This window comes from Perognathus longimembris, chromosome 17, assembly GCF_023159225.1.
Source record: "Perognathus longimembris pacificus isolate PPM17 chromosome 17, ASM2315922v1, whole genome shotgun sequence".
Lineage (NCBI taxonomy): Eukaryota > Metazoa > Chordata > Mammalia > Rodentia > Heteromyidae > Perognathus > Perognathus longimembris.
The window spans coordinates 23,250,796-23,278,259 of NC_063177.1; the positions used below are offsets into that span (position 1 = coordinate 23,250,796).

General features: G+C 45.9%; 2 protein-coding genes and 1 long non-coding RNA gene across 3 annotated transcripts; all 3 read left to right on the forward strand.

Annotated features, from left to right (window-relative positions):
* Nucleotides 1–577: 577 nt before the first annotated feature.
* LOC125365538 lies at nt 578–19,592 on the forward strand. The gene is made up of 3 exons (XR_007213720.1): nt 578–587; nt 11,765–11,768; nt 19,455–19,592. It is a non-coding gene; the product is annotated as an uncharacterized LOC125365538 (long non-coding RNA).
* On the forward strand, nt 4,559–6,015 carry LOC125365537 (C-C motif chemokine 2-like). Its single transcript, XM_048365671.1, has 3 exons — nt 4,559–4,634; nt 5,346–5,460; nt 5,877–6,015. The coding sequence occupies exons 1-3, from the start codon at nt 4,559–4,561 to the stop codon at nt 5,980–5,982; spliced, it is 297 nt and encodes a 98-aa protein (XP_048221628.1). The 3' UTR covers nt 5,983–6,015.
* An 829-nt stretch (nt 19,593–20,421) lies between the features above and the next one.
* On the forward strand, nt 20,422–22,435 carry LOC125366004 (eotaxin-like). The gene is made up of 4 exons (XM_048366376.1): nt 20,422–20,451; nt 20,999–21,150; nt 21,497–21,608; nt 21,975–22,435. The coding sequence occupies exons 2-4, from the start codon at nt 21,009–21,011 to the stop codon at nt 22,081–22,083; spliced, it is 363 nt and encodes a 120-aa protein (XP_048222333.1). The 5' UTR covers nt 20,422–20,451; nt 20,999–21,008; the 3' UTR covers nt 22,084–22,435.
* Nucleotides 22,436–27,464: the final 5,029 nt, after the last annotated feature.

Consider the following 27,464-nt stretch of genomic DNA (forward strand, 5'->3'; position numbering starts at 1 on the left):
CTGGCCTTTGAGATCTGGATTCAGTATGTTGACAAGATTTTTGTTGCTGATTTTGTGCCAGTCAACATTTATCCATAGCTGTGTAGGTTATGTATGTGCGGACTTATTTATACATCCAATGGTTCTTAAGTAGCCTGTGTTTGACAGTTAATCTTGTCACCTGCACTGGATGGAGTGATGCCTAAGAGATTAGTGAGGCACACTTCTGGGGGTGTCTGTGAGATGTTTTCCAGCGATGATTGATATCAGGAACAGTAATTGAGAGGAAAATGTTGGATGCATCAGCATCCAACAGTCTGGCGTGCTGGTCAGAAAGGAGATCTAAGGACAAAGCAAGCCAACACATGCAAGCTCCATTCTTCCAGCTTGAAAATGGTCCTGTCTCCAGTCTTCCTTTGTTTAAAATAATGAGCTGGCTTACATACGCCAGAGGTGGAATTTTCAGGAAGACTTTCAACAATGAAATACCTGTTGAACCTTCCAATTGTTTACAGAAGCTGAAGTTTCCATTCAAGCCTTGGAACCTTGGCCTAAAGAAGAGTCATAAGTCTGGTATAGAGGAAACAGACAAGTAAGCCAAGAAAGAAGTTAGGGGGAAAAGAGCAGCCATGAAAGCATGGAGGGAGAGAATTTACACATAGTTACTGGAAGATCACAAAAGTACCAGTCATTTGTTGTTTGGGTTTTTATTGTTTTTTTTTTTTTAGAATTATTTTGCCAAGAAAACCAGAAGCCAAGACTGACTTTGTGCAAAAGAATCTTTCAGTGTTCTATCACCCAGGAAAGTGATGACAGCCCTGAAAGAGGGCATGGGCCCTAAATTCCACTTGCAGTATGGCCCTGGGAAAATGGACCAGCATGACCTGATAGAAGGTAGCTCTGGGGTCTCAAGATAAGGAACTTCTCCTGAGGGCAGGATCAGACCCCTGCGTTAGGGGATGAGGAGAAGGTCTCCCAGCAGTATACAAGAAGTGCTGTGCGGCTGTCTGTCGTGACTGTCTATTCCTTATTTATTTATCTATCTATCTATCTATCTATTTATTTATTTCGTGCTGGTCCTGGGACTTGAACTCTGCCTGAGCACAATTGTGCTTTTGTGCTGAAGACTAGTACTCTACCACTTGTTAGTGGTTAATGAGAAATAAGAGTCTCATAGACTTTCTTGCCCAGGCTGGCTTTGAACTGCAGTCCTCAGATCTCTGCCTCCTGAGTAGCCAGGATTACAGATGAGAGCCACTAGTGCCTGGCTTATAATTGCTCATTCCTCTCCTGTGTTGTATGTGGGTACAGGAGGAGTAGATGGATTATACATAGTTTTAGGAGTACCATCCATGGTTTTTGTTAAAATTGGAGACTACAAAATTCACTTCTACCAGATTTTTATCCTTCTATATTTTTCAATAATTTTAAAAGTTGTAATGAAAATATATAATGTAGACTTTACATATTTACCATGCATAAGTACATCACAGTAACATTTATATTGTTGGTCAGTAGGTCCAAAGAGCATTTTCACTTGCATAACTGACATTCTATGCCCATTCCATACCTCCATATTCCTCCTTTGCTCAGTTCCAGTGATCAACGCTCTACTCTTTTTTTCCTTGTATTTGTCACACACACACACACACACACACACACACACACACACACACACACTGAACCAGACAGAACACATCTTTTTGTGACCAGCTAATTTTACTTGAGATGATATACTCAAGGTCCATTCATATTGTAGTGTGTAGGAGTTTTCATACCTTTTCTTCCTTTGTGCTGGTCCTGGGGCTTGAACTCAGGCCCTGGGCTCTGTCCCTGAGCTTCTTTGGCTCAAGGCAAGCATTCTACCACTGCTTAGTTTATTGGAGATAAGAGTCTCATGGGCTTTTCTGCCTGGGCTGGTTTCAAAATACGGCCATCAGATCTCAGCCTCCTCAGTATTTAAAATTACAAGTGTGAGCCACCAGGGCCTGACAGAGTTTTCTTCCTTAAATATTCCCTAATGTGAATATGCCAAGTATTGCTTATTCACTCATTCAGTGACGGACATTTTCACTTGTGGCTTCTGTGTGCAAAACAGCATAGGGGTTTTTCTTACAGATTCTGATATATATGTATATGTGTGTATATGTGTATATATATATATATGTGTGTATATATGTGTGTGTGCTGAATGATATAGTGATCCTATTTTTAACTTTTGAGGAACTGTTATTCTCTTTTCTGTAATAACTACACCATTTCATGGGTATACAGATACTAAGCACTGAACAGGAGTTCCAGTTTCTTCACATCTTTGCCAATGATGTTTATTTTGTCTTTTTGATATATGCTCCCTAAAGGGGAGGGGGAGGTGACATGATATCTTAGAATAATTTTGATTTCTTTTTCTTTCCCTTCCTCACCCTCTCCCTCCCTCCTTCCTTCCCTCTTTCTTTCCTCCCCTCCCTCCCTCCCTTCTGCTCTTTGCTTCCTTCCTTCCTTCCTTCCTTCCTTCTTTCCTACCACCCTCTCTCCATCCCTCCCCCCTCCCTTCCTTCCTCCCTCCCTCCCTCCCTTCCTTCCTTCCTCCTGGATTGAGCCCAAAGCCTCTGGTTTGTTTCGCAATGTTGAGTATCTTTTCATATACTTGTTGGCTGCTTATATATTGAGAAAAGTCTACTGAAATATTTTGTACATTTTTAAACCCAGTTATTCAGTTTTATTTGTTTTTCACTTGTGCTTTTTTCATTTCTTTATTGTCAAAGTAATGTACAAAGGGGTTACAGTTTCATATGTAAGGCAGTGAGTACTTATCTATCTGAGACATTAATACTTTATCAGCTACCTGATTTATACATACATTCTTTCATTTCATATGTTAACTTTGTCACTGTGGATTGATTAGATGTTTTTAAATTTGATGTAGTCTTTTTCTTCTTTTCTTTTTTTCCTTTCCTGTTTCTCCTTTCCTTCCTTTATTCCTTCCTTTCCTTCTTTATTTCCTTCCTTTATTCCTTTCTCTCTTGCTTTCTTTCTTTTTCTTCTTTCTTTCTTCTTTCTTCTTAGTATTGGGGATGGACCTTGTGCATGTTAGTCACATGCCCTACCACTACACTATATCTTCAACTCTTGATATAATTTTTTGAAACAGGTTGTCACTATGTAGCTTAGCCTATCCTTGAATTTACAATGTATCTCAGGCTGGCCTCAACCTTACAGTCCTCCTGCCTGAGCCTCCTGAATAGTAGAGTCACAGGACTGAGTCACAACACTCAGCCTGACTTCTTTATATCCATTTACTTAGAAAGCATTTTCATAGCTAATCAGGTATTTTGAAAACCACAGCATTTCCAAATCCTTATGAATGCCATGTAATTCTGATCTCTTATAAAACAATGATTTATAACATTGATTATAACCTTGATTTATTTATATTGATTGATAACATTGATTGATTTATTGATATGTCTTAAAAATTGGACTCAGATTCATCACACTAAGACAACTCCCACCACTAAACTCTAACTTCAGTCCCAGATAAAGATTTTTAAACTGGACTTTGAGTTCTTCTGCTCTCTTGCTCTCAAGCAGTTTGGTCCACATTCCCTAGCCTTATCTCTGATAGATTTGTCAAGCCATGTCAAGGAGCCATGAGAGCAAGGAGGAGAGAGCATTTACAACTACTTCTAGCCCTCCTAGTACAGTCCTCATATCTTAGACACCAGACATTGGGTGAGGTCTTGCAGTGACCCTAACCACAGGCATCATCTCCCAGCAAAGATACAAAAGACCCTAAGCAAAGGCTGCCTAGAAAAGTCATTGCCTGTTCCTCTTTGAAATCACGGCTTTCAGCTATTTTATTTCCTCAGTACCAGAAGAGATGACACTACAGTTTTTAGGTACTATGCTTAAAAAAAAAAACCAACAAAACACTACCTTCCATTTTTATGCTACTGCTTTCTTATTCTACTTTTCTATTAGAAAGCCACCCGGATTTAAGATAGTGAAGGGTCTCTGAGTCCATGTGGGGAAGTTTTAGTTTTTCTTTCTGGATTCCTGGGCCCTAGGAATGATGAAGTTGGGGAAGCAGAAGAGGGGGAATGTGAGAACTGCTCCCATCTCCTTGACTTTGGCAATCCTGCTTCCTTCCTCTTTCTGTGGAATGTGTTTCATTCCAAAGAAACTAAGTATATAATTATAACCATAAATCACACACTATATTCTACCTGGGCATAACCTGCACCCAATACCATTCCTGATCTTAGATGAAACAGGTCAGCCTTACACACACATACACACACACACACACACACACACACACACACACACACACACATGCACTTTCTCCTAGCCCTAGCCCCGTACCGAGAGTTGGCAGAGAGCTGGCCCAGCACTTATTACACCATCCCATGATTCATTCTGTATGACAAAGACCTCTCTCCTCACATCCCCTTTTTCTTTATCCTCTCTTCTTCCTATAAAAGTCGGAGACAGGGCTGCTGGAGAGCAGAGAGGCTGAGTGAAGTCTGGAACCTGCCAACTCCCCCACCGAATGAGTCTCGCTCTCTCACCCATCACCATGAAGGTCTCCGCGGTGATTCTGTCCCTGCTGCTTACAGAAGCCATCATCAGCACCTATGTCCTGGCTCAGCCAGGTAAGACCCCTGTTCCCTTACCCCCGGCAGCACATCACCCCTTCTCCAGGTTATCAGGGACCATCACACACAGCACAGGGTGCCCCCCACTATCTCATCTTAACCACTGCTTCCCCAAGACAAGGCAGCTCAGAGAAGGACAGGGAGTGAGCACAGTCTCACAGCTGCTTCTGGGCACAGCAGGAGCTAAAATGCCAGCTGTGGACCTTGGATCTACTGCCTTCCAGGGACCGGCTCTGGAAAGCCCCTTGTGCAATTCCCAGCTGTTGTCAGCAGTGCTCCACAGCCTAGGTAATCCAAGGTAGAGATGTGAGGTGGAGGAGAGAAGGGTCAGGATCTAGTCTGTGCTTTGTTCGTCTCAGTTCCCATGGACAGCGGCTCTGCTGAGGCAGTGGGCAACCAGAATGCTTATCAGCAGACATAAATTTCTTAGAGCCTAAGAGGAGACTTGTAACTAGAATTCCCTTAAGCTAAGGCAATAGATTCCTGTATTCATTCCCCATGTCACCTGGAGTTGCCCTCAGTACTTGTGGTCCTGTTGATTGGTGAGGTGCATGTCCATGGAAGAGAGAAGAACAGATGCCCCAAGGGGTACAGACACGGAGCCAGGGGTGGGTGACTCCACTTGCTCCTGTTCCTGTCCTTCTCATCCTTCTCTGTATCACAAAGACCCAGAACCCAGCACAAGCACCTTTTCTTGTTGCCTTACAGAGGCGAGTAATATCTTCACCTGCTGCTACAAAGTGAGCCGAAAGAAGATCTCTGTGCAGAATCTGGAGAGCTACACCAGGGTCACCAGCAGCCATTGTCCCTGGCCTGCTGTGATGTGAGTGCACCACGACCATCTCGCCTGCAACCATCAGTCCTAGCTGTCTCCCTGGGGCAGAGGAAGGGAAAATATAAGCAGACTAGTGTACACCTCAGAAACATCTCTAACCCAAGCTCAGAAATTTCTAATGGGGAAGGTAAATTCACAAGAAACTCCCAGCTAGCTCCCTTTCCAGTCACCAAATCCTGGATTCCATCTAGGAGTCAAGGCAGGCTTCCTATGGGCTGGTGTGAGAGGTTGTTCCCCTTGAAGCCCTTCCCGTGTCTTGCTTTCTTCCTCCTCTGTCCTGGAAATGATGTTATTGCTCTTGGCTAAGTGAAACAGGCAGATGCTACAGAGTAGGTTACCCTGCCAGGTTGGGCCCTCAAGGTACGCTCCCCACTAGCTAACTAAGTCTTCTTTTCCCCTCGAAGCTTCAAGACTAAATTGGGCAAGAAGTTCTGTGCTGACCCCCAGAAGAAGTGGGTCCAGGATTCCGTGAACTTCCTGGACAAGAAAGCTCAAACTCAGAATCCTTGAACATGTATGCATGAACTGAATCCAAACCAGGAGCTGAGAATATAATATTATATATTATATAATATTTATACATATATATATACATATATATCGCCTTTCCTTTCTGAGAATTGTTAAATGATTCACTTACTCTAATCCCAAGTGACATGAGTTGTCTGAAAGAATGTGAAGTTATTCTTATGTGTAGCTATCCTTAAGTAATTTTAAGTTATTATTTTAATTTAATCTCATTGATTCTGATGTGTTTAGAAATGAAGGGCCTGGCCATGTCATGTCATGGTGACCCTGTAAAAACCTTGGGATCCTCTTCTTCGCCTGCTTTGTCACAGTATGGCGAAGGGTTTGTAAGAACCAGAGGAAAGATTCTGTGATTGTTTTTGTTGTTTTTAACTTAGAATGAAAGTGAAGATGTTATGATACAATGGGATGTTTATCTATGACTTTTAAATTTTCTATATAAAAATGTATTTTTGTATGAATCCTGTCTTTGGTGTCTTGTAAGGGATAACAGAAAGCTGGCTGGGGTGACAGTTGTGACCAGGAGGAGGGCAGAGGGTGTAGGTGCAGAAGGAGGGACCTGTGTGAAAGAGTGAGTGGGTACATGGAAGGCCAAAGGCTTGTCCCAAAGCCTGGCTTGTCTGCATGTCCCAGGGAACCAGGCAGACATGAGCATGCTCCATTTCCCCAAGATGTGACACCTGACATCACCTGTAGCCATTTCTGAGAAACTTTTCTTGCTTCCCATAGTTGATGTTTGTCTCACCACCACAGAAGGGTCTCTTCAACTATTGTGCCAGTCTCCCCAATGGCTGTTCCCACTGCCCCTCCCATCCACTATTCAAAACTCTCATCAAAGCTTCACCTAATCCTTTCCACAACTTGGAACCATGTGCCTGCAAAATCTTAGAGCAGGAAAAGTAAGAATTCTGCACCCTGTAGAGGATTCTAACAAACCCATGATGCCTTCAAGCAAGGTTTCCTGGAGACAGGATTTCAATCAAAGCTCCAGGTAGAAAACTCAGGAGACTGAGATCTGAGGATCGTGATTCAAAGATTTTCCAGCCTAGATTGGAAAGTCTGTGGGACTCTTGTCTACAATTAGCCACCAGAAAACCAGAGGTGGTGCTGTGGCTCAAAGTGGGAGAGCACTAGCCCTGAGCACAAAAGCTCAAGAAAAGCATCCAGGCCCTAAGTTCAAGCCTCACAACTGACAAAAATAAAAACAAAAAAAATCCTCAAGCTATTAGATCACATAGTCTTAGCACTTTAGTGGCAAGTAGACAATTTACTATTGGCCACTTAATGTACTATGATGATTAAGCCAGATCCAGTAATACTCTGCCTCTCCTCTAGCCTCTAGTCCTTTTTTCTAAACACTAACAAGAAGTATAACCTAAAATCTCAGAACAGAACAACCAGGAGGCAGACTAGCCTCATCTAGAGTTTTCATCAACTGCTTTTGTCCCTACTGATTGGAGAGTGAAGTATGAGAGGACACAGACTCTCTACCTTAATATGACACCACAAGCCCCGTAGGACAGATAGGTCTTAAGCAGAGTATCAGACAATAGGACAGGGAAGAGAGAAAACTCCAGTTGCCCAAACCTGAAGAGAAGCTGCTCAAACTATCTTCATCAGGCTTTGTTTTGAAAAATGTTAATGAATTTGTTTTTTATTGTATTTTATTGTATTGTATTTTTATTGTATTTTATTTTATTTTATTTGTTTTATTTGTCATAAATTTATTTGTTTTTTGTGTAGGCCTGGGGAAATCCTTTGTGTCTCCTTTAGAAACAGAGAATTAAGAGAAATCCAAAACTGTGGCCCAAAACAGAGACCATTGTGTCCCATGGTACAGAGTTAAGTGGGATTCAAAGGTTAGACCAGTTATAACATTGGTGTGCCTAGAAAACATGGACAAGTTCCTTACTTGGCTGGACCTTCATAAATAGAGATATGCAGATCAGTGCCTCTCTTATTGATATCAACTTCACTTGGACACATACACGCACACACATACACACACACACACACATTCAGATGTCCAAGCCCTATCACCAGAAATTCTTACAGGGAGCATTAGGTGAAGAGCGTGCCCTTTCTTCCTATTTCACAAGTTCTGCCCCATGTCTGGGGCATGCACTTGGAAATTCCCTGGTATTCTTTCTTGTAGATCAGGTATAGTCTCTCGACTTGACCTGTGACCTCTGGCTTAGACATGAAGACTGTCTCTTGCTTAGTTGTTAGGCCTACACCAGTTACAAAGTATCAGAGACTGTCTACCACAATCTACAGAGTCTCCTGCATTATCCAGTATACATTGTCTTTACTTAGGGACTATGGAACTAAAGTCTAACCAATTAGGTAAGGGATGAAATTATATAAGTCACATATAGACCTAGTCTTTGCAGTTGGTACTTCCTGCCTTCTCTTCTCTTATCATGGTGATCTCTCTCTCTCTCCCTCTCTCTCTCTCTTTCTTTCTTTGTTATTGGTCATGGGGCTTGAACTCAGTGCCTGGGTGCTATCCCTAAGTTTTTTCACACAAGGCTAGTGCGCCACCACATTGAGCCACGGTACCACTTCCAGTTTTCTGGTGATTAAGTGGAGATAAGAGTCTCAAGGACTTGCCTGCCCAGGCTGGCTTTTAACTGTGGTCCTCAGATCTCATCATCCTGAGTAGCTAAAATTGCATATGTGAACCACTAGCGCCCGGCTATAATGGTGATCTTGAAAGCAACATGGTCCATACAGCTTGACTTGAAGGAGGAATCTGTCCATCTATTGTCAACTTAGTGGTCACTGCTTTAGAGAAGAGGTACTTTGTTGGGTTTCAGCTTTGGCCATGAGGGGGAAGGGCAGAGGAGAGCGGAAGCAGGCCACAATTCTCTGGGTCCGGAACCAGAAGAACTGGCTTTGCGACCAGCCCCCCAACTTTCTCGCCAGCCCATGTGCTCCCTATTCTCACGGGCTTTGCCCCTGGGGTGGTGCTAAGCAAGTGACGTTAGTTCATGAGGGGGTCCTATGACAAGCTCGCCAGCCTATCGCCAGCTCTTGGTCGATCACCCCTTTTCTTGTCACCCCCTACTATATCAACTGCTAGCCACTCCCTTATTAAATCAGATTTGCTCTTGAAGCGTCTCCGAGATCCGCGTACACCTGGCTTTCTTCGAGGGTAAGGAGGGAGGAAAAGCGATCTCGTACGGCCGTGTGCACCTGAGGTCTTTCTTGAGCCCCCCCCCCACTCCACTCTGGCCTTACCTGCGGGTCGGGTGACCAGAGGAGAGGGTGAGAAAGGGAGCGATTAGAGTATGCCAGGGGAGGCGACCCGAGCCCGGCATTTTCGGCGGCCCAACGTGGGGAACAGAACCCATTCGAGGAAGTCCATGGCTCCCATTAGAATCTCAGGGAATTGGGGTGGAAACCCCGGGATGCGTGGTCCTCCCATCCAGGTCAGCAAAGACGATGGGACAAGATCAAAGTAGGCGAAGTAATTTGCCCCTTAAAATCCTGAGGTTCACCCTCCAAAACGTGGGGACGAATATCTCAGAACCCTGTGCCATGCTTATTTGGCAGGAGCTAAATCTCAGGGTCCCGTGGCTAACTGGAGCCAACCCACTCTCGTGGGAAACTTGGGACCGGCTAGAGTGGGAGCTAGAGGAGACAAAATGGGGAGAAAAATTCCCACCTGTGACCCTGCAAGCTATTAAGACCCTCAAGGCTTGCTTCTCCTCAGACCCAGGGGAGAATCCCTTGATTCAGGAAAGGGCAGCTGGAGGGAATTTTGGTCCGGAGGGGGCCCCCCCAACGCCCTGCTCCGAAAGGCCCAGGGACGAGCGCAAGCTTGATCCCCAGGACCCCAATCAAGACGCCGTTTCAGAGAGGCGCGCCAAGCCGGCTCGCTACCCCTCCCCCACTGGAGGCCCGGCTCAGCTCCATACATATGCAGATTCTGGGAGCCCCGCTGAGCGGCCGCTTCACAGCCGCAGTGGAGGCGGTGGCAGCAGCAGCGCTCTGCCACTGAGCGCAAACGGCCCTGCCGGTTTTAAACTCGGAGCCCTTACCACTTCGTGGGAGTTGCAGGAAACTAAAGATTTCCATGAATTCAGGAGGGTGGTCCCTGAGAGAGGCGGGCCGAACACGCCCTGGGCAGAGCATCTGCTTTACGGCCTGACTTACCGATTCTCCACCGACCAAGATTGGACCATATTAAAGAAGGAACTAGTGCCTCCATGGTGGGACCTAATCCCCGGCCCCCAGATCTCGGGGGTGGGAGGCACAGTTGGGAGTGAGAGAACCAAGGACTGGCTTTCCTGGGATGATATGAATGGTGGCAAGGGAATAGTACGTCCTTTAATAATGACAAACTCACCAGATAACCTGTTGGGAAAGATTAAGGCCGTGGTCATCACAGGCCAGGACCTGTCAGGTGGCCCTAGTGGCTGCTAAAAAGCGCCTCCCTCTGAGGCCTTGGGGCAGGAGGCTCCTGATTCTTCTACAGGGCCTCACCCCCAATTCTAAGGGCCACTGTTCCTACCGTCCCCACCATTCGATGGCACCCGGGTTCCCAAATTTGGGTGGAACAATGGCCTATTCCCTCAAACAAATTAGAAAAGTTAAAGGAAATAGTATCAGAACAACTGTCCCTCAGGCATATTAGACCTTCGCTGAGCCCTTGGAACAGCCCTGTATTTGTTGTACAAAAGGCCTCAGGTAAATGGAGGATGGTACAGGACCTAAGAAAGATTAATGAGTGGATAATCCCCGCTGGCACTCCTTTACAGGGGCTGCCATGGATCCCCTCTATTCCTCAGGATCTTAATTTCATTATAATTGACATCAAGGACTGTTTCTTTTCCATTCCCCTTGATCCCCAGGATTGTGAGAAGTTTGCTTTCTCTGTGCCCTTGGTTAACTATCAGGGGCCAGACCAGAGGTATGAGTGGGTAGTCTTACCTCAGGGCATGGTTAATAGTCCCGCCTTCTGCCAACATTATGTGTCACAAGTTCTTCAACCTCTTAGAAGCCAGTCAGATATTATTTTATATGTTTGTATGGATGACATCATTATTGGAGCAGCAGTTGTCCATATACTAAACTCTGCCTATAGCCAGGTACAAACCCTCCTACAAGGAGGAGGACTGCATATAGCCAGTGACAAGGTTCAGAAAATATACCCCTTTAAGATCTTGGGGGCAGAACTTAAACTAGACTCAGTGTGCCCCCTTAAGCCCCAGTTATCCTTCCAGTCATCTTATACTCTGGTGGAAATGCAGCAATTGTTAGGTGAGATTTACTGGTTAAGACCCTGGCTTCACCTGCCTACAGAGGAGCTGCTTCTGCTCCATGACTCTTTGAAGGGCAAAGCGCCCACTGATGTTATTACAATAACTTCATCACTTCAAACAGCCTTCCAGAAAATCCAAATGGCCCTAAATATGGCACGGCTGGCACGCTACAAGCCTGAATGTCCTCTTGGCCTTTGGATCCTCCCTGGATCCTAACTCTCCTCAGCTGCTATTACCCAATCAGGTGAGCCCCTTCAGTGGGTGCACGCCTCAGTGGGGGGAGTTCCCAGAGTTTATTCCCAGCTAGACCAGCTAGCTGACTTGGTAATCAAGGGCAGGGATACTTCCCTGAGATATTATGGGCGAGATCCCGATGTGCTAACCATTCCCTACCAGTTGTCAGATTTTGAATGGGTCAGAAGGAATAATGCACGTGTGTCCAGTACCCTGGAGGGCTTTATGGAAAAGGCAGATTGCCACTATGGCACCTCGAGGTGGGTGACCTCATTTTCCAGGCTATAATGGACACCTCCTGTACTTTTCTCTACCAGGCCTCTTGTCAAGGCTGCCAATGTTTTTACAGATGGGGGAAGAGCAGGGGCTGCCATGGTGGTACGCTCCGCCTCTCCCCCTGCCGGTGGGAAAGAAAACACCCATTACTTTGAAGCAGTTACTGGATCTGCACAGTTTAAGGAATTGTACGCAGTCGCCCTGGCACTGACCCATGTCAAACAGCCAATGAACTTGTTTTCTGATAGTCTGTATGTGGTCAATTTGCTACCAAACCTGGTATTCTCATATATTAAATTAGATGAAAACCCAATCACCCCTCTGATGATCCAAGTCAGGTCTCTGTTAAAAGAGTGGGCTGAGCCTATATTTTTACAGCACCTTCGTGGACACCAAGGATTGCCTGGGGACCTGGCACAAGGTAATCGTATGGCAGACCAGCTGGCCACTAATGGGACCATTATAGCTGTGGCCATTGTACAACCTCAAAACCTTCAAATGGCCCAAGGACTCCATGAGCATACTCACTTAAATTGGAGAGGGTTACATCAGAGATTTCCTTCAATTCCTATAAGAGACTTAAAAAAGATTATAAGGACTTGCAAATCATGTATGCCCTTCCTGCAAGTCCCTCCCCTGCAATCTCCTGGGGTCAACACCAGAGGCCTAAAGCCCAATGTTATCTGGCAGACTGATGTAACCCACTACGCTCCTTTTGGAAGGCTAAAATACATATTTATGTCTATTGACACACATTCTCATGCCTGCTGGGCCTCTCTGCATGCGGGAGAAAGAGCACAGCATGCTGAAAGCCACGTCTTACAATGTTTTGCTATCCTAGGGCTTCCTTTACAGGTGAAGACAGATAATGGACCTTGCTTCACCAGTAAGCCTTTACAGGCCTTTTTCCAAATGTGGAATATTAAACATACCACTGGAATACCATACAACCCAAAGGGTCAGGCCATAATTGAGAGGCATAATAAGACCCTAAAGGATCAATTATTAAAACAAAAAGGGGGGGAAGCCCCCATGACCAGTTGAGGACAGAGATGTTTACATTGAATATTTTAAATTTCTCTAAGGACCAACCTCTGTCAGCTTTCCAGAGACACTGGTCAAGCCAAACACCCTACTTAAAGGTGGAAGTCCGTTGGAAGGACCCCCTCACTGGGGCATGGCAAGGCCCAGGCCCACTTATCAGTGCGGAAAGGGGCTTCGCATGTGTTTTCCCAACTGGGGAACCGAATCCAATCTGGATACCAGATAGAGACTTGAAATATTGTTCATCAGAATGACCACCCAAGGGCACTTGCCCTTGAGGGATGTCTCCCCTTGTTTCCTCTCAGGAAAGCAAAGACCGTGGTGGATTTTTCTATGGAAAAACGGGAAAGCCTGCCTGTACTGGAGATGGACCCAGTGTCGGCCCTGTTTCTTCCCTGGACCTTGCCTGGCACCCTTTGGAGTAATGTTTGCTGTGGCAGCGTGGCCCACAGCGTTGCACAAGAACCAAAAGGAAATTTTGCACACTGTTGTTCCTTCCTTTGCTCCCCCCTTTGCTGCTTATCTTAGGGGCCCCCATTGGAGGGAAATAGGAGCTAAAGGATTTGGACACCTTAATGTTTTATGATAAATGTTTACAATAAGCAAGGGATTGGCACCTTGCTGCAATGTTTACTATAAAGTGTTTACTAACCTCAACTGTTAAGTTACCAGCACCCTGGCTGCCAAATCGCCAGGGCCTGAACCTACCTCTACCTCACCATCGAGGAAAGGGAGCCATCTGCACTACCTTGAGTGACACCAGAATGGACCAGGATTCCTCTATTTCCCATGGACTAGGCCAGATAAGAGACCCTACATTGCTTTGTGCCCGTGTTGTAATTGCTCATGTGTTACAGTTGCTCATGTTTGCATTTGCCTTGTATTGCGATTGCTTATGTTCATGTCTGCTTTATGCTCCCATTTACATTATGTTTACATTGCCCTATGCTAGTACATGGGTCTCTTCTATTGTAAGCGATAGGCCAGAGCTGTCTAGGTAACAAGTGGCCTTTGGCCTTTTAGCCATCTAGGAACCCCATGAGACTCGTCACACGACCATTAGGACCTGCTGCTCACTGAGGTCCGCTGGCATGAGAGAAAAATTATCAGGGCTTTCTTTCAAGTGCCAATCCCACTCTCCCCAAGTCCTCTCATCGGGCTGGCCAGCCCGGCAGGCAGGTTAGCCTGAAGAGCAAGGGCATTGCCCAGGACGGGTAAGACCCCCCCCCCATGTGGGGGCAACCTAAGACATGGCATGCCCTCGAGTAGGGCGCCTCCTGCTGTTCAAAGAAAAAAGAAAAAAGAAAAGTAAAAGGGGCAGATGTTGGGGTTCAGCTTTGGCCTTGAGGGGAAGGGCAGAGGAGAGCGCTACCGAGACACTGCCGTTCCTCCAGCCCTGGGGGAATGCGGAAGCAGGCCACAATTCTCTGGGTCCAGAATCAGAAGAACTGGCTTTGCGAACAGCCCCCCAACTTTCTCGCCAGCCCATGTGCTCCCCATTCTCGCAGGCTTTTGCCCCTGGGGTGGTGCTGAGCAAGTGACGTTAGCTCATGAGGGGGTCCTATGACAAGCTCGCCAGCCTATCGCCAGCTCTTGGTCGATCACCCTTTTTCTCGTCACCCCTACTATATCAACTGCTAGCCACTCCCTTATTAAATCAGATTTGCTCTTGAAGCGTCTCCGAGATCCGCGTACACCTGGCTTTCTTCGAGGGTAAGGAGGGAGGAAAAGCGATCTCGTACGGCCGCGTGCACCTGAGGTCTTTCCTGAGCCCCCCACTCCACTCTGGCCTTACCTGCGGGTCGGGTGACCAGGGGAGAGGGTGAGAAAGGGAGCGATTAGAGTAGAGTAGAGCCTGACCCCCGTGCCAGGGGAGGCAACACGAGCCCGGCAGTACTTGGCCTATTACAAGCTATGACATGAGAGAAAAATTAACGCAGGTTGTGCTTAACCCCTGATGATTGGAGTCTACCTTAACCCTGAGGAACAGAGGAATTGCTTACTGTGATCACGTGTGATCATTAAAAACCTGAAACCTGTGGCATTTGTGAACATTTGGTAGCAGGCAGTAATGAAGCTAATTCCTCAGACTAAAAATTTGGAGATTCATGTCATAGTGGGTCAGAGCTACCAGGTCTTGTTAGCTGAAACTGAAGCTCATCAGGGAACATTTAAATACGTATATTCAGAGTGTGTTGGTGGCTTTTTCTGTGTTTGTCAAGGTATTGCTGTTAGGAAGAGCAGCTAAGGAAAGAACTGGCAGCTCTTGAAATAGAAATAAAAAAAAACACAAAAGATGTCCACAAATTCAAGACTTCACACCATTCCAGACATTAAATGAAGATGCAAACCACCTTCAAACCTCATCCCTATAAACAACCTTTACTTCCAGGCTTGTCTTTCTCCATGATGGTGACCTTGAGGGTCAGGGGGCTCAAAAAATTCAACTTGTTTATCTTACTAAGGTGCCTAGCTAAATGGGGCTATTTTTCTAATCTGACTAAGATGTACAGGTTAATGGCTCTCTTGTTGGTGACAGTGGCAGTGACCCCCACAGATGTATAAGAGCACCATCATCCAAGATGCTAATGGTAATATTGGGTGGGGATGGCCGTTGTCTACATGATGACATATAAGGTTAAAATTACTTTCAAATAAAGGATAGGTCTTTTTTTTGGGGGGGGGGGGGGAGTTCCCTGACCGGGAAGCAAACCTGGGCCATGGCGGTGAAAGCGCTGAATCCTAGCCACTAGACCACCAGGGAAGGGGTAGGTCTTGACAAAGATAGTTGAAGAATATTCTTTGGGGTTAAGGTTTGGTCACATTCTTTGAGGCTCCTCTTTAACTCACACAAAAGAGGAACCCGATGGGAAGATTAGAAAATGAAGAGAGCTCCCCAGAGCAATCATGATCCAGGATCAAAAGAACAAATCACCTGCCCCAGAGCAGAGCCAAGCCTCACCCAAAGTGGGGACTCTTACAGCATCTGCCTAAAGGGGTGTAGAATTGCTATAGAGCATTGCCCATGGTTGTCTGCCATCTTTCCCTCCATGAGTGCAGGCATTGATTGCGAGTACACTGACATACTGGATAGAAGTAACTTTTCTCTGTAATGTATACTCCACTGATAGGCAGAGCCATATCATCACCTCAGAGAGCAGCTGTCAAGACGGCTGCACATTTAAAGAGATACAATTGTTCCATGGGACTGAGGGAGGGAGGGTTGCTCCTCTTGGGAATGGGTTCATTGCACTCTTTGTGTATGAAAGGTGAGCAAAAGATAGTCTGTTCAGGAGACCATTGCTCCTCACCAGACATTCGCAGGCTCCTCTTTATTCCTCAGTCTCCTCAGCTGCTACCCTGGAGCCATAGTAAGAGTTCAGGTCAACGGCATCAATGGCATGCAGGCAGGAGTGCCGTCAGCATCCTCCTTGGCTTGCTCAGACAACTTGGAGGCTGCATGCCCCAGGTGACCACTATCATTTACAGACAGCCCGAATCTGAGTCACTTCTCCAAAGGCAGTGCTTCAGACAAGCTGCTTAACCAACATCTGGCTGTGACGCAACCAATAGTCATGCAGTGCAAGATCCCACCCAAGTTAGTGCTGTTGGGACTGAAATTAGGCCAGTATTACCAAGACTCACAGACCCAAAGAAATAGCCCAAGGCAGTATACCTCACTTTTCTACCTTTATACAAAATGGGAGAGGCAACTGAGAGAGATATAGAGATAGAGATGAAAGAGAGTGGGGCTGGGAATATGGCCTAGTGGCAAGAAGCCCTGGGTTCGATTCCTCAGCACCACGTATATAGAAAAGGCCAGAAGTGGGGCTGTGGCTCAAGTGGCAGAGTGCTAGCCTTGAGCAAAAAGAAGCCAGGGACAGTGCTCAGGCCCTGAGCCCAAGCCCCAGGACTGGCAAAAAAAAAAAAAAAAAAAAGAGAGAGAGAGAGAGATGAGAGAGCGAGCGATTGAAAATATAGACCTAGAGATAGACATCAAAACGGAGACAGATGGAGAGAGATAATAGAGATAGAGAGATGATAGAGATACAGGTAGATAATATACGTGTGTGTGTGTGTGTGTGTGTGTGTGTGTGTAACCAAATGGATTGTATAAGAACATGTAACTGTAAGCCCATAATATATAAAAACACTCAAGCCTTCTTCAAGATAAACATGGGAAACAGACTTCATGGTTACAAATGATTTCACAGCAGAGGAAGATACTTATTCCAATTCTCTAAGCCCCCATTTTCTTGTTTTTAAGGTGGACTTAGTTACAATACTTTTTTCATTATTAGAATACTTTTTCCAGCCACCAGGAGGTGGCTCACACCTATAATTCCAGCTACTTAGGAGACTGAGATCTAAGGATAGCAGTTCAAAGTCAGCCTGGACAGGAAAGTCCCTGAGATTCTTATCTCCAATTAGCTACCGCAAAATTGGAAGTGTCACTGTGGCTCAAGTGGTAGAGCACTCGCTTTGAGGAAAAGAGCTCAGGGACAGCACCCAGTCCCTGAGTTCAACCCCCATAACCAAAAAATAAAAAATTAGAATACCTTGGATTAGAATAAATAATAAAATAGAAAAAATAATAAAAATTAGAATATCTTGGATTTGTGGGGAAGATTAAATAACAACTCCTAGGAGATAAAACATTGTGTAGACTTTACAGGTCAGCGTTATTAGCAACAACTTATTATATGCCAAATACAGGATGAGAATTTTTATACTAACACAAAATTTGGGATCCTTTTTTCTCCAAAAATGAGAAGGACAGAAGTCATACCGTACCTGGTCCTATTTTGCACAAGGGGAAACAGGTGAGAATGGTAAAGGTTCCCAACACAGGGAGACAGAAACAGAGACCCAGACCCTCTTGGTCAACTCTACCTGAAATGTACCAAGTCACTGTGAGGATTCAGTCACCGGCCTCCAAGCCTCAGCTCTCTAGTGTTTTACTCTTTTCTAAGAAAGGGTTGCAATAAGATAGGTATCCGTGTCTCTTTCAAGCCTGCGAATAATTGTTTGGTATTTGGTTTTGCAATTCAGACCCTGGGCATGCTAGGCTACCAGCCCCTCTACCACTGAGCCTATCCCAACCCCATCCAGCCCATGCTCTGGCTGTAATGCGGGGAATCTGGAGCAAGGAGAATCAAAGTCAGGATCCTCCTTTCCCAGGTCCTTGGCTGCTGATACATCTACATTCTTTAGGCCCCATTGAAGAAGTCATGATTCTTTCCCTCAGTGGGAGGAAACAAATAGACACAGTGGCCTGTCCATCTCTCAGAGTCTTTCCTGACCAAGGCCCTCTATTCATCAGGGACAAAAACTACAAGTAAACAGTGTATTCTTTTCTCTGTCACCACTGGAAAACAGAGAAGAAAAAGAAAAAAAGCAAAGTAGCCCAGCCCCCTTGCCCCCCCACCCCGCCTGTAAAGGATGGAACAGCAGCTGAACTCAGATTATATCTAGCAATTTTCTTTATTTAGTCCCACAGAGATTTCTGGCCTCCAGATGAAAATCCACAGCTCAGAGAGAAAAAAATACATGTATTTGAGAAAAAGAAAGAAACAAAGAGAGAAAGGAAAGTCACTTGATTGGGGATTCTAAACTCTCAACCAAGCTGAGAAGGTTTTCCTACTAAGAGTATATAATCTTCTAATGTCCTCAGGCCAGCATCTCTGAGGTCAAGAACGTTCCAGATTTGTGGTACTGACACAATTTCTGAGACCTTGCAAATCTCTCCTGTGAGACTCAGGCATCCCTGGAAGCTATCCTTAGGGTAGCACATCTTTACTTGGAAGCAGGGAAGAAAAGATTTAGAGGATGATGTGGAAGAAGTCATCTGCCTAGACCCATGGTCTCTTTCTACCATTCATTCCCTGGTTTATAAAATCACTCCTACTTCTTAATAATAAAAGCAACAACATTCAATTACCATCTGTGCTGTGGACTTACTATATCATATATATGTACACACTGATAACACCGACAATCTCTCATTTGATTTGCACAGCAATCCCATGGTAAGGGGATTGCTGAGCTCAGCACAGTTTGGCTAGGCAAGCTTTCCTTGGCATCAAAGTTTGTCAGAGTCATCATCCAAACTAAGACACCCCAGCCTCCAGTGTCTTCCTAACCTGTCAAGACTATCTCACTTGAAAAGGAGCACCAAAGAACAGAGCAAGTCAGGGGGCTGGCCTTGGCCCTTTCTCAAGTGATTTTGGACCACGTATTCCAGATGAATGCCTAAAGTTGTTGGACAACAATGGCACTGCTGAATACTGACAGGCATCAACAGTTAATTCCAGTACTGTCTGCTATGAATCCAAATCTTCCTCTTCCTTCTCCTCCTCCTCCTCCTTCTTTGCCAGCACTAGAGCCTGAACTAAGAGCCTGGGCCCTGTCTCTTAGCTCTTTTGCTCAAAGCTGACACTCTACCACTTGGGACACTGTTGTTCCTTCCTGGGAGGTGGTCCTTGGGGGGTAAGGGTGACAGAGTCACGATGCAGACTCTAGAGACAGGTCTCAAGGAGCAAGTCTACTTTATTGAAGAATGTAACGTATTACCTTTAAGGTTGTTTACCAAGTTCTTTGCCTCAGTTCTCAAGAATAAGGAAGGAGCAGTGGTACCTGATGTGGAGGAGCTCGTGACCCGGGGCAAACAACACACGGTGTTCTGCGTGGTCTCAGGTGCACAGTGTGTTGTCACGCCATGTTCCTTAGGGCAGTGGCATACACTCCAAGGCCAGGCTTGCCTCCCACAGGACACAGCTATACTTCAGCTTTTTACTGGTTAGTAGGAGATCAGAGTCACATAGACTTTTCTTCCCAGGTTGACTTTGAGCCACAGTCCTCAGATCTCAACCTCCTGAGTAGCTGAGATTGTAGGAATGTAGGAGTGCCTGGCTCAGAGTTTTTCTTACCATACCTGCCTGTGTCACCTTTAACAATCAATCAAGGTGATAAGAGAGTGTGGGGGAAAAATCAAGAAACAGTCATTCCATCTCTCCTTCTTGGTCAGCCATCCAGGCTGTAATTTACTGCAGCAACCTCACTAAAATATTTGCCTATCCTGGCACCCTCTTCTACTTGGGGGCCTACTGCTATATACAATGAAGTATGTTATATACCTCATCTTTCTGACTTTTTTATAAGCCATCAGATACCTTGTTTGCAATAGGAGCTCCATGGGTGAGTATAAAATAGGAGGATGATTCTCCCAAAGCTTTCCTAATCTTTGGAATGTGAAGACATGGGGAGGGAGGATGCCTGTTGTCCATTAGAGATCAACATGACTGTGGTTAGTAGAGAAGTTTGTTTTGATTAATTTGCAAAATGGCTTTAGTATTTAAGCACATTAGAGTCATGATCAGTGAGAATTACATTGTTGTGATGTCTCTTGACACTAAATTTCAGGGCACTAAGAATCTTAGACAGCTAGATTAGATCTGAGGAGCAAGGGTCTCTCTCTCTCTATCTCTCTCTCTCTTTCTCTCTCTCTCTCTTTCTTTCTCGCTATCATCCTGAAATAACACAGACTACAAGGATCAGAACTGCCAAGCTGTTTCTGGCAGAATGAACACCTATGAAGACCAGCAGGTGAACATAGGAAGAAAGGCAGGTTTTGTTTTATTATGTTTTGTTTTGTTGTTGCCAGTCCTGGGGCTTGAACTTGGGGCCTGGGCATTGTCCCTGAACTTTTATATTCAAGGCTATCCCTCTATCACTTGAGCCATAGCAGCTCCACTTCCACTTTTGGGGGATGGTTAACTGGAGATAATTGCCTCATGAATTTTCCTGCCTGGGCTGGCTTGGAACCTGGATCCTCAGATTTCAGCCTCCTGAGTAGTTAGGACTACAGGTGTGAACCACGAGCTCCCATCTTCGAGGTAGGTTCTTAAACAAATGGTGTCCTCCCTTTCCCCACCTCTCTAGCCAGCAGCAAATGTTTGATTACATTTTGTAATCCCACACTCCCTTCTCCACTCCCCCGCCCAGGATAGACGAGACAGGTGCCAAGTCCTGCCCACGAATTTACGTCTCTCCCATCCTTCAGTTTTCCCAGGAGCTGGGGGGCATGATAAGAAAGTCAGAACCAGATCCTCCGTGTAGACAAAGACTTCTTTAGAAATTCCCACCCCTTCTGCTCCCTATAAATACCGGGGGAGAAGAACCAGCATGCAGCAGAGTCTCAGAGAGCAGCTCAGGAACCTCCAACTCCTAAGGACGCTCCCTCTCTCATCCACCACCATGAATGTCTCCACAGTGCTCCTGTACCTGCTGCTTATGGTCTTCAGCCCCCAGGTGCTTGCTGAGCCAGGTAAGCCCCTTTCTTCCCTATGGGGAAACATCCCACTGCCTGAACCAGTGAAAGTCTTCCGAGACCCAGTGTGAACTCTGCAATGCAATGATAGGTACACAGGGGTCACAGTGGACAAAAACACCCAGCCCCGGATCTACCTGTGGAATAGCCACATAGAAGCTTAGGCAGATTCTTTCTCTCCCTCCTCCATCCCCTCCCCTCCTCTCTATTTCTGTCTCTACCTCTCTATCACTCACCTGATCACTGAGGCAGGCATGGAATGCATCGAGGACCAGCTAGCTCCCTGCATGATGTTTGGGTGTGACATGATGATGAGAATGGTTTTGTTTCCTTCCTCATTCAGCCTCTGTCCCCACCACCTGCTGCTTCACTGTGGCCAGTAAGAGGCTCCTTCCACAGCAGCTGGAGAGTTACAGAAGAACCACCAGCAGCAAATGTTCCCAGAAAGCCATAATGTGAGTAAACAAGTTCCATCTCCCAAAGACCAAAAACTCAGGTCTTCATCGAGAACTAAGCCAGAGGTCCCGACTTAGACAGTTTGACATTTACAATGCAATCCATGAACGTTTCACAGAATGAAATGTCTGCTCCCAGTCAACATTGCTTGGGGGTTTGTTCAGGCCATGTTAGCTCCTTTCAGTAAAGAGAACAGATGTGTTTCCTGGGCTTGCCCCCCCATCCCATCCTTTCTCTGTCCCCATTTTCTTTCCCACTGCAGCCCTGTTGCCTCCGTCTCAAATGAGTGGACCACACAGGGCTGGATAGGCAAACTGTTCCAAAGAGAAGTCTTCTGACTGCTTCTTCTCTCCCCCCACTCACAGCTTCAAGACCAAACGAGGCAAGCTGGTCTGTGCTGACCCCAAGCAGAAATGGGTCCAGGCCTCCATGAAGATCTTAGACCAAAAACTCCAACTCCGCAGCCAAAAATAACCACTTTCCTTTGAGACTGACCCGGAACATGAGAAAGGCTTGATTCATTTCCCTGTCCTGATTTATGCTGAGATAATCTCATCATTCCCAAAGGAATCAAATTGGGGTGGTAATTTTTCAAAGCATGTTACGCTTCATTCCTTGGAGTGTTTGAACTTATCTTCCATGAATATCAGCCAACTTCAACCAGAGAGTGTTGAGCATACCACTTGCTCTCTGGAAGTTTCAATTCAATCCCTGCCAGATGTGAGCAATGAGCCTACCCCCACTTCCTGCTCTTCTGCAGGGGTCCTGGGGGTCCTGGAAAAATATAAAAATGTTTTCTGGTTTTAGGCTCGCACTGCTCTTTTAAATGCAAGATGGGACTCATGATTTTCACATGTACGTTGATATTTAAACAGTATAAATGAATAAAATACATAAAATCTGTACACATTGTACTGTCATCTGGGGTCGTGTATTTTGGGGAGGAATTCATATTGAACTGGTGTGGGAGGAAGATGGCAGTGGGTGACCAGTGGAGATTAGAGCTGTATGCCTCACAAAGGAAACCTTGGCTCAGCGGCCAGTCTTAGTGGAGATTTGAACTGAATAAGCCACATCAGAAAACCCCTATTGCAGCCCTGAGATTCTTGCTCCCGTGGACAATCCCAGACCCCCAAGTCCTTCAGCTAGCTTCTCTGCAGAGGCTACCTGCCATGCCTTTCTCTCCATCATTCTTCTCTCCGGTCTTTCCTGTGACACATTCTCCCCTTCCTGACCATACTAGTCTGCCTTCCATCTCCATACCACAGATAATATAGGGAGGGTTCAGGGTGCAACTCTTCTGAGAATTAGAATTGCATAGGGGGAATCTCAGCTGAGAGCCAGTGATTACCCAACACCCCTCTGGTAACTTCAGGAGAACACTGCAGTCCTGGAAGAGGAATGGTGGAGCAACACAGCACAGATCCCACCCCAGCCCGCCCCTTTCACTGCTCAAATCCCTTTGTTTACATATCATGTTCTGAACAATGTTCAACAGTCTGTGAAGCCTCATTTCCTCAGAAGGCTTTCAAGAGGGTTTTTAATGGAGGGAGCTGGAGCCCTCCTCCAGCTGCTACAGCTGGGTTAAAAGCCATAAATCACTCCCTCTTAGAGCCCTCATTCAACGCTCCTTCACCCTTAGCTAACCTCTTCTGGTTAACTACCCCCTTGTGGTCCAGATTTCCTTTGTTCAGGGCTGACTCAGAGCCCTCATTCTTGTGGGTGAAGCTCCTGGTCCTCCTACTCTTCTAATGATCAGTCTCTGCTCCTGTCTATTTGTTACCAACCCTGGGTAATGGGACACCAAGACACCAGCATGTGCCAAATATGCTCACTAGCAAAGCCAAGCCCCCTGCTCCCCATAGTCAGGATCCATCACCCTGCGCACATGGTGACATTGTCCTTTCCTGGCCTATGCATCTCTTGGCCTGCAGATCTCAAGAAATGGAGTGCGAGCATAGCTTGAAGTTGAATATGGTGCTCTAGAAACCAAAAAAGACGCGCACAGCACTGATCCGCAAGAATTGAAGCAATGGTCCTGGGGACACAGCATCATAGATTAGTTGATTTGAAGTGGATATTGAATCCTGCAGGTCTTTTACTTAAGAGAGGCTGGCCCAATGTGCCCCTAGACTAGTCCTGGGGGAGGAGGAAGGCTCTAGGGATGTGACAACCCTTCAGAATTGTCCCAAGTTAGAAGAGAAGAGATATTTTTATTGCCTCTGCCAGTCAATCAGTACATGTGGGCTTTCCCTAAACAGAAGAGTGCAGCCTAAAGGAGAGCAGTTTTCTCTCTCTAGCCCCGGCCAATGCCCAGAGGGACATTTGCCAAAGACCCTTGGCTGTCAATGCCATGAACACAAGACAAGTGACTTCCTTGGTTCTAACAAGTGGATGGCACTCTCAGCAGAGCAATGTAGTGCTCTGTGTGAGCCCTGGACCTGAGACAAGATCTGAGACCTGGCTTTGTCCTCACAAGACGTTGCCAGCTTTTTCCTCTGCAGAAAAAGAATGTTCAAACAAGAAATACAGCTTCTAATTACCTGTGCAGTAACAGTGTCAGGGACACATCTAAAAGCAGAGATTGTAAATAAGCTTCTCCAAGGAATCAAGTCCACTGTAGCAAGGTAGAGTATGACTCAGACCTCCCTCTTAATTCCTGGGATTTACTCCAGCTCTTGTTTCCACCCAGATCACTTCACCTCACTGAGAGTCATGATCAAGATGCTTGCCACCCCAGAGTTAAGTGAAATCCTAAGCACAGGGCATGTTCAACTAAGGTACTTGGGTGTGCACTCAGCAAATGCAAAGGGTACATTCGCAGGCCCTGCCTCCTGCAAAGAAGGCACTTCGTTTCACAAAACATCAGGACTTACATGATTTAAGGGAGACCTGTAAAGGCAGCGCATGCATGAGAGCTTGCTTGGGAGGACAAAATTAGCTGATGCACATAAACCCTACAGTTGCCACATGAAGAAGGCATTTAGCTGTTAGGAATTGTTATTAGTGGAGCATCTTTTGCATGCTAGCTGCAATGCTGACCTCGGTGTGAAAACGAGTTTGTAGAATGTTTCTTCAAAGCCACTTTGGGTAAGGCTTGTAGTAAACTCCTTTAAGCAAAGGGAAAGAGACACAAGCAAGAGAGATGCAAGACAGTGGAAGGTACAGGCTGATGGAGGGACCCCAGCTCTAAGACAAACGGGCCTCTACTATACTTGCCTGGATTTAAGCATTTCTGTCCTTAGACCTCAGGGTTTGTGTTGTTTGTTTTTTTTCCTTATCTGGAAAAGGACAGGGTAGAATACATAGAGTGTGCAGATCCTTTCAATTCTTGCTCTACTTATGTGTCTCAGAGGAAATCCAAGACAGAGAACCAAACTGAACAGTCAGATTTCCAGCTCGACACCCACCTGATCTGACTGTCCAGTCTTTAGGGGCAAGTAGGAAGTCAGGCAGTAGTCTCTTCCCACAGGAGGTGCCTCATTTCCAGTCACCACCCCAGCTGTTTCTAACCACAGCTTCCCAAACTCAGTCACTAAGAATGTAACCTGAACCCACTTTACATGAGCCCCAGGAAAGTTGTCCAGAAAGAGAAACACAGAAAACACTCATGGAGCCATCTGTTCTCCGTCTTAGGCAAGCGGACCTGGGCAGATCAGCCTCAGGATTAGAAAGTCCGAAAGTATTTGGATTAACGTTTTCTGATGCATCCCAGCCAGGCAGGTGGCATCCAGTTGAAGTCTGGGGAAGGCAATTGCAGAATGCACACTGCGTCCAACCGCCTGCCGTCACTGATACTCATCCAGTTAAGACTCTGTATGGCTCAGAGGCTGCATCCCCAGACCATATCCAGTTGCATTCCTCTGAAACCCAGCTCACTCTGCTGCTCTGCTCTGCTTTGCCCTTAGTGTGTGTCGGGGGGTGGGGCGGGGGGGAATCTGGGACCTCTTCCCTCCATCTGGCTTCTCTCAACTCTGTCTTTTCCTTGGAAAACTCCAGCACCACCACATGATTTCATTTAGCAGCATGAGTCAGTGTTTGGGAAAAGTTGTGAAGACTGAACCAGCTGACATCTGCCTTTAGAATGGCATCTTGAAGCAACGATGGTTAACTGTATTGACAAGTCACCATGCCCAGGTACTGTGCAAACAAAAGCACATTTCATGTGTCAATTCACTGAACCCCATTTAGAGCATGCACCCCACTGGTTCTGGAAGGGAAACCAGCTTCTTGCTCTTTATTCTCTTTATGCCCTGTGACCAGTGAAATAGTGTATTCATCTAGTAGACACAAGAGAGCATCTTTCCTTGTCTCTATGCAGGAAGACTGTAAAGCTGCACCATGAAGAACTTCCATTCAAGGCCATAGCCTTTGATCTATTGGTCCAACATCCCCAAGAGATATTCAGGTTCCTCTGACATGACCACCTGTCACTTTCAACTTTTTCAGTGAAGATTGCATGTTGGACTTCAGGAGACCTGGGAAAAATCTTCTCCTATGACTTGAAAAGAAGGTATAAGCCAGCTCTAGCAGGTCTCTTGTTATGTTAACAGAACAAAATATATAGGCAGTCCAAGAGATAGAAGAGCTGTTGTCTAAGGCTAGGAATATGGCTTAGTGGTAAAGTGCTCACCTCATATACATGAAGCCCTGGGTTCAATTCCTCAGCACCACATATATAGAAAATGGCCAGAAGTGGTGCTGTGGCTAAAGTGGTAGAGTACTAGCCTTGAGCAAAAAGAAGCCAGGGATAGTGCACAGGCCCTGAGGTCAAGCCCCAGGACTGGCAAATAAACAAAAACAACAACAACAAAAGAGCTGTTGTCTAGCATGAGATCTGAGTAATTGGGGGGGAGGCTGCATGGAGGAGGCAGCATGAAATCAAGTGACAATTTCTGGAATTTGAAATAATAGAGATCAAAAAGACAAGCCTTCAAATATCTGAGGATAAGAGAACCAGAAACAAAAGTCAGAAGCATGGATAAACTGAGTCACCTGTGGCTACACACATGCTCTGATAGGCTTCCAAGCTCGAGTTGGAGGTTTTTGTTAATACCTATAGATGGGACTTCCTACCTTGCACTGACCACCCACTGGAGGAAGTCAGTCAGCAGGTACAAGCCATGGCTGGGCTGTTCATGCCTTGTCCCTTATTACTGTGTCTGGCAGTAACACACCCTACCTGGTGTGGTGGGGTGTGTGTGAGCGCACACGCGCGCGCATGTGTGTGTGTGTGTGTGTGTGTGTGTGTGTTTGTGTTTTGGGGGAGAGAAGTATTTCTGGGCCAGTGTACATTTTATACAACACCGTATCTTGGAGACGGCTGTGAGGGACAGGTGCCTCCATCTCCAGCATTCCACCACAGATTCCCATCTTTGACACTTCCAAGATCAAGTCCCTAACGCACTAAGCCTATGAGGAGAACTGTGGTGTTTATTAATAATTTCATACAATCATGAGTTGTAAAGGAGTTTGCAACATTTTAGAACCATGGAAGGCTTTTGTTTTGTGCTTGCTTCTTTTGATGCTAACTGGAGTTTGAACTCAGAGCTTTGTGCTTGCTAGGCAGGCACCCCACCTCTTGAGCCATACTCCTAGATCCTCTGCTTTCATTCTGTTTCACATAGAATCTTGTGCCCCCTCCCCCAGGTTGGCCTAGATCATTGATTCCCTATGGAATCCTAAGCCATCAGCATAGCTGAGATTACAAGTGTGTGCTACTATGACAATCCCAGAAACATGGCAGCTTTTTTAGTGGGGCTTGAACTCTGGGTCTGGGCACCATCCCTGAGCTCTCTAGCACAAGGCTAGTGCTCTACCACTTGAGCCCACAGTACCACTTCCAGTTTTCTGGT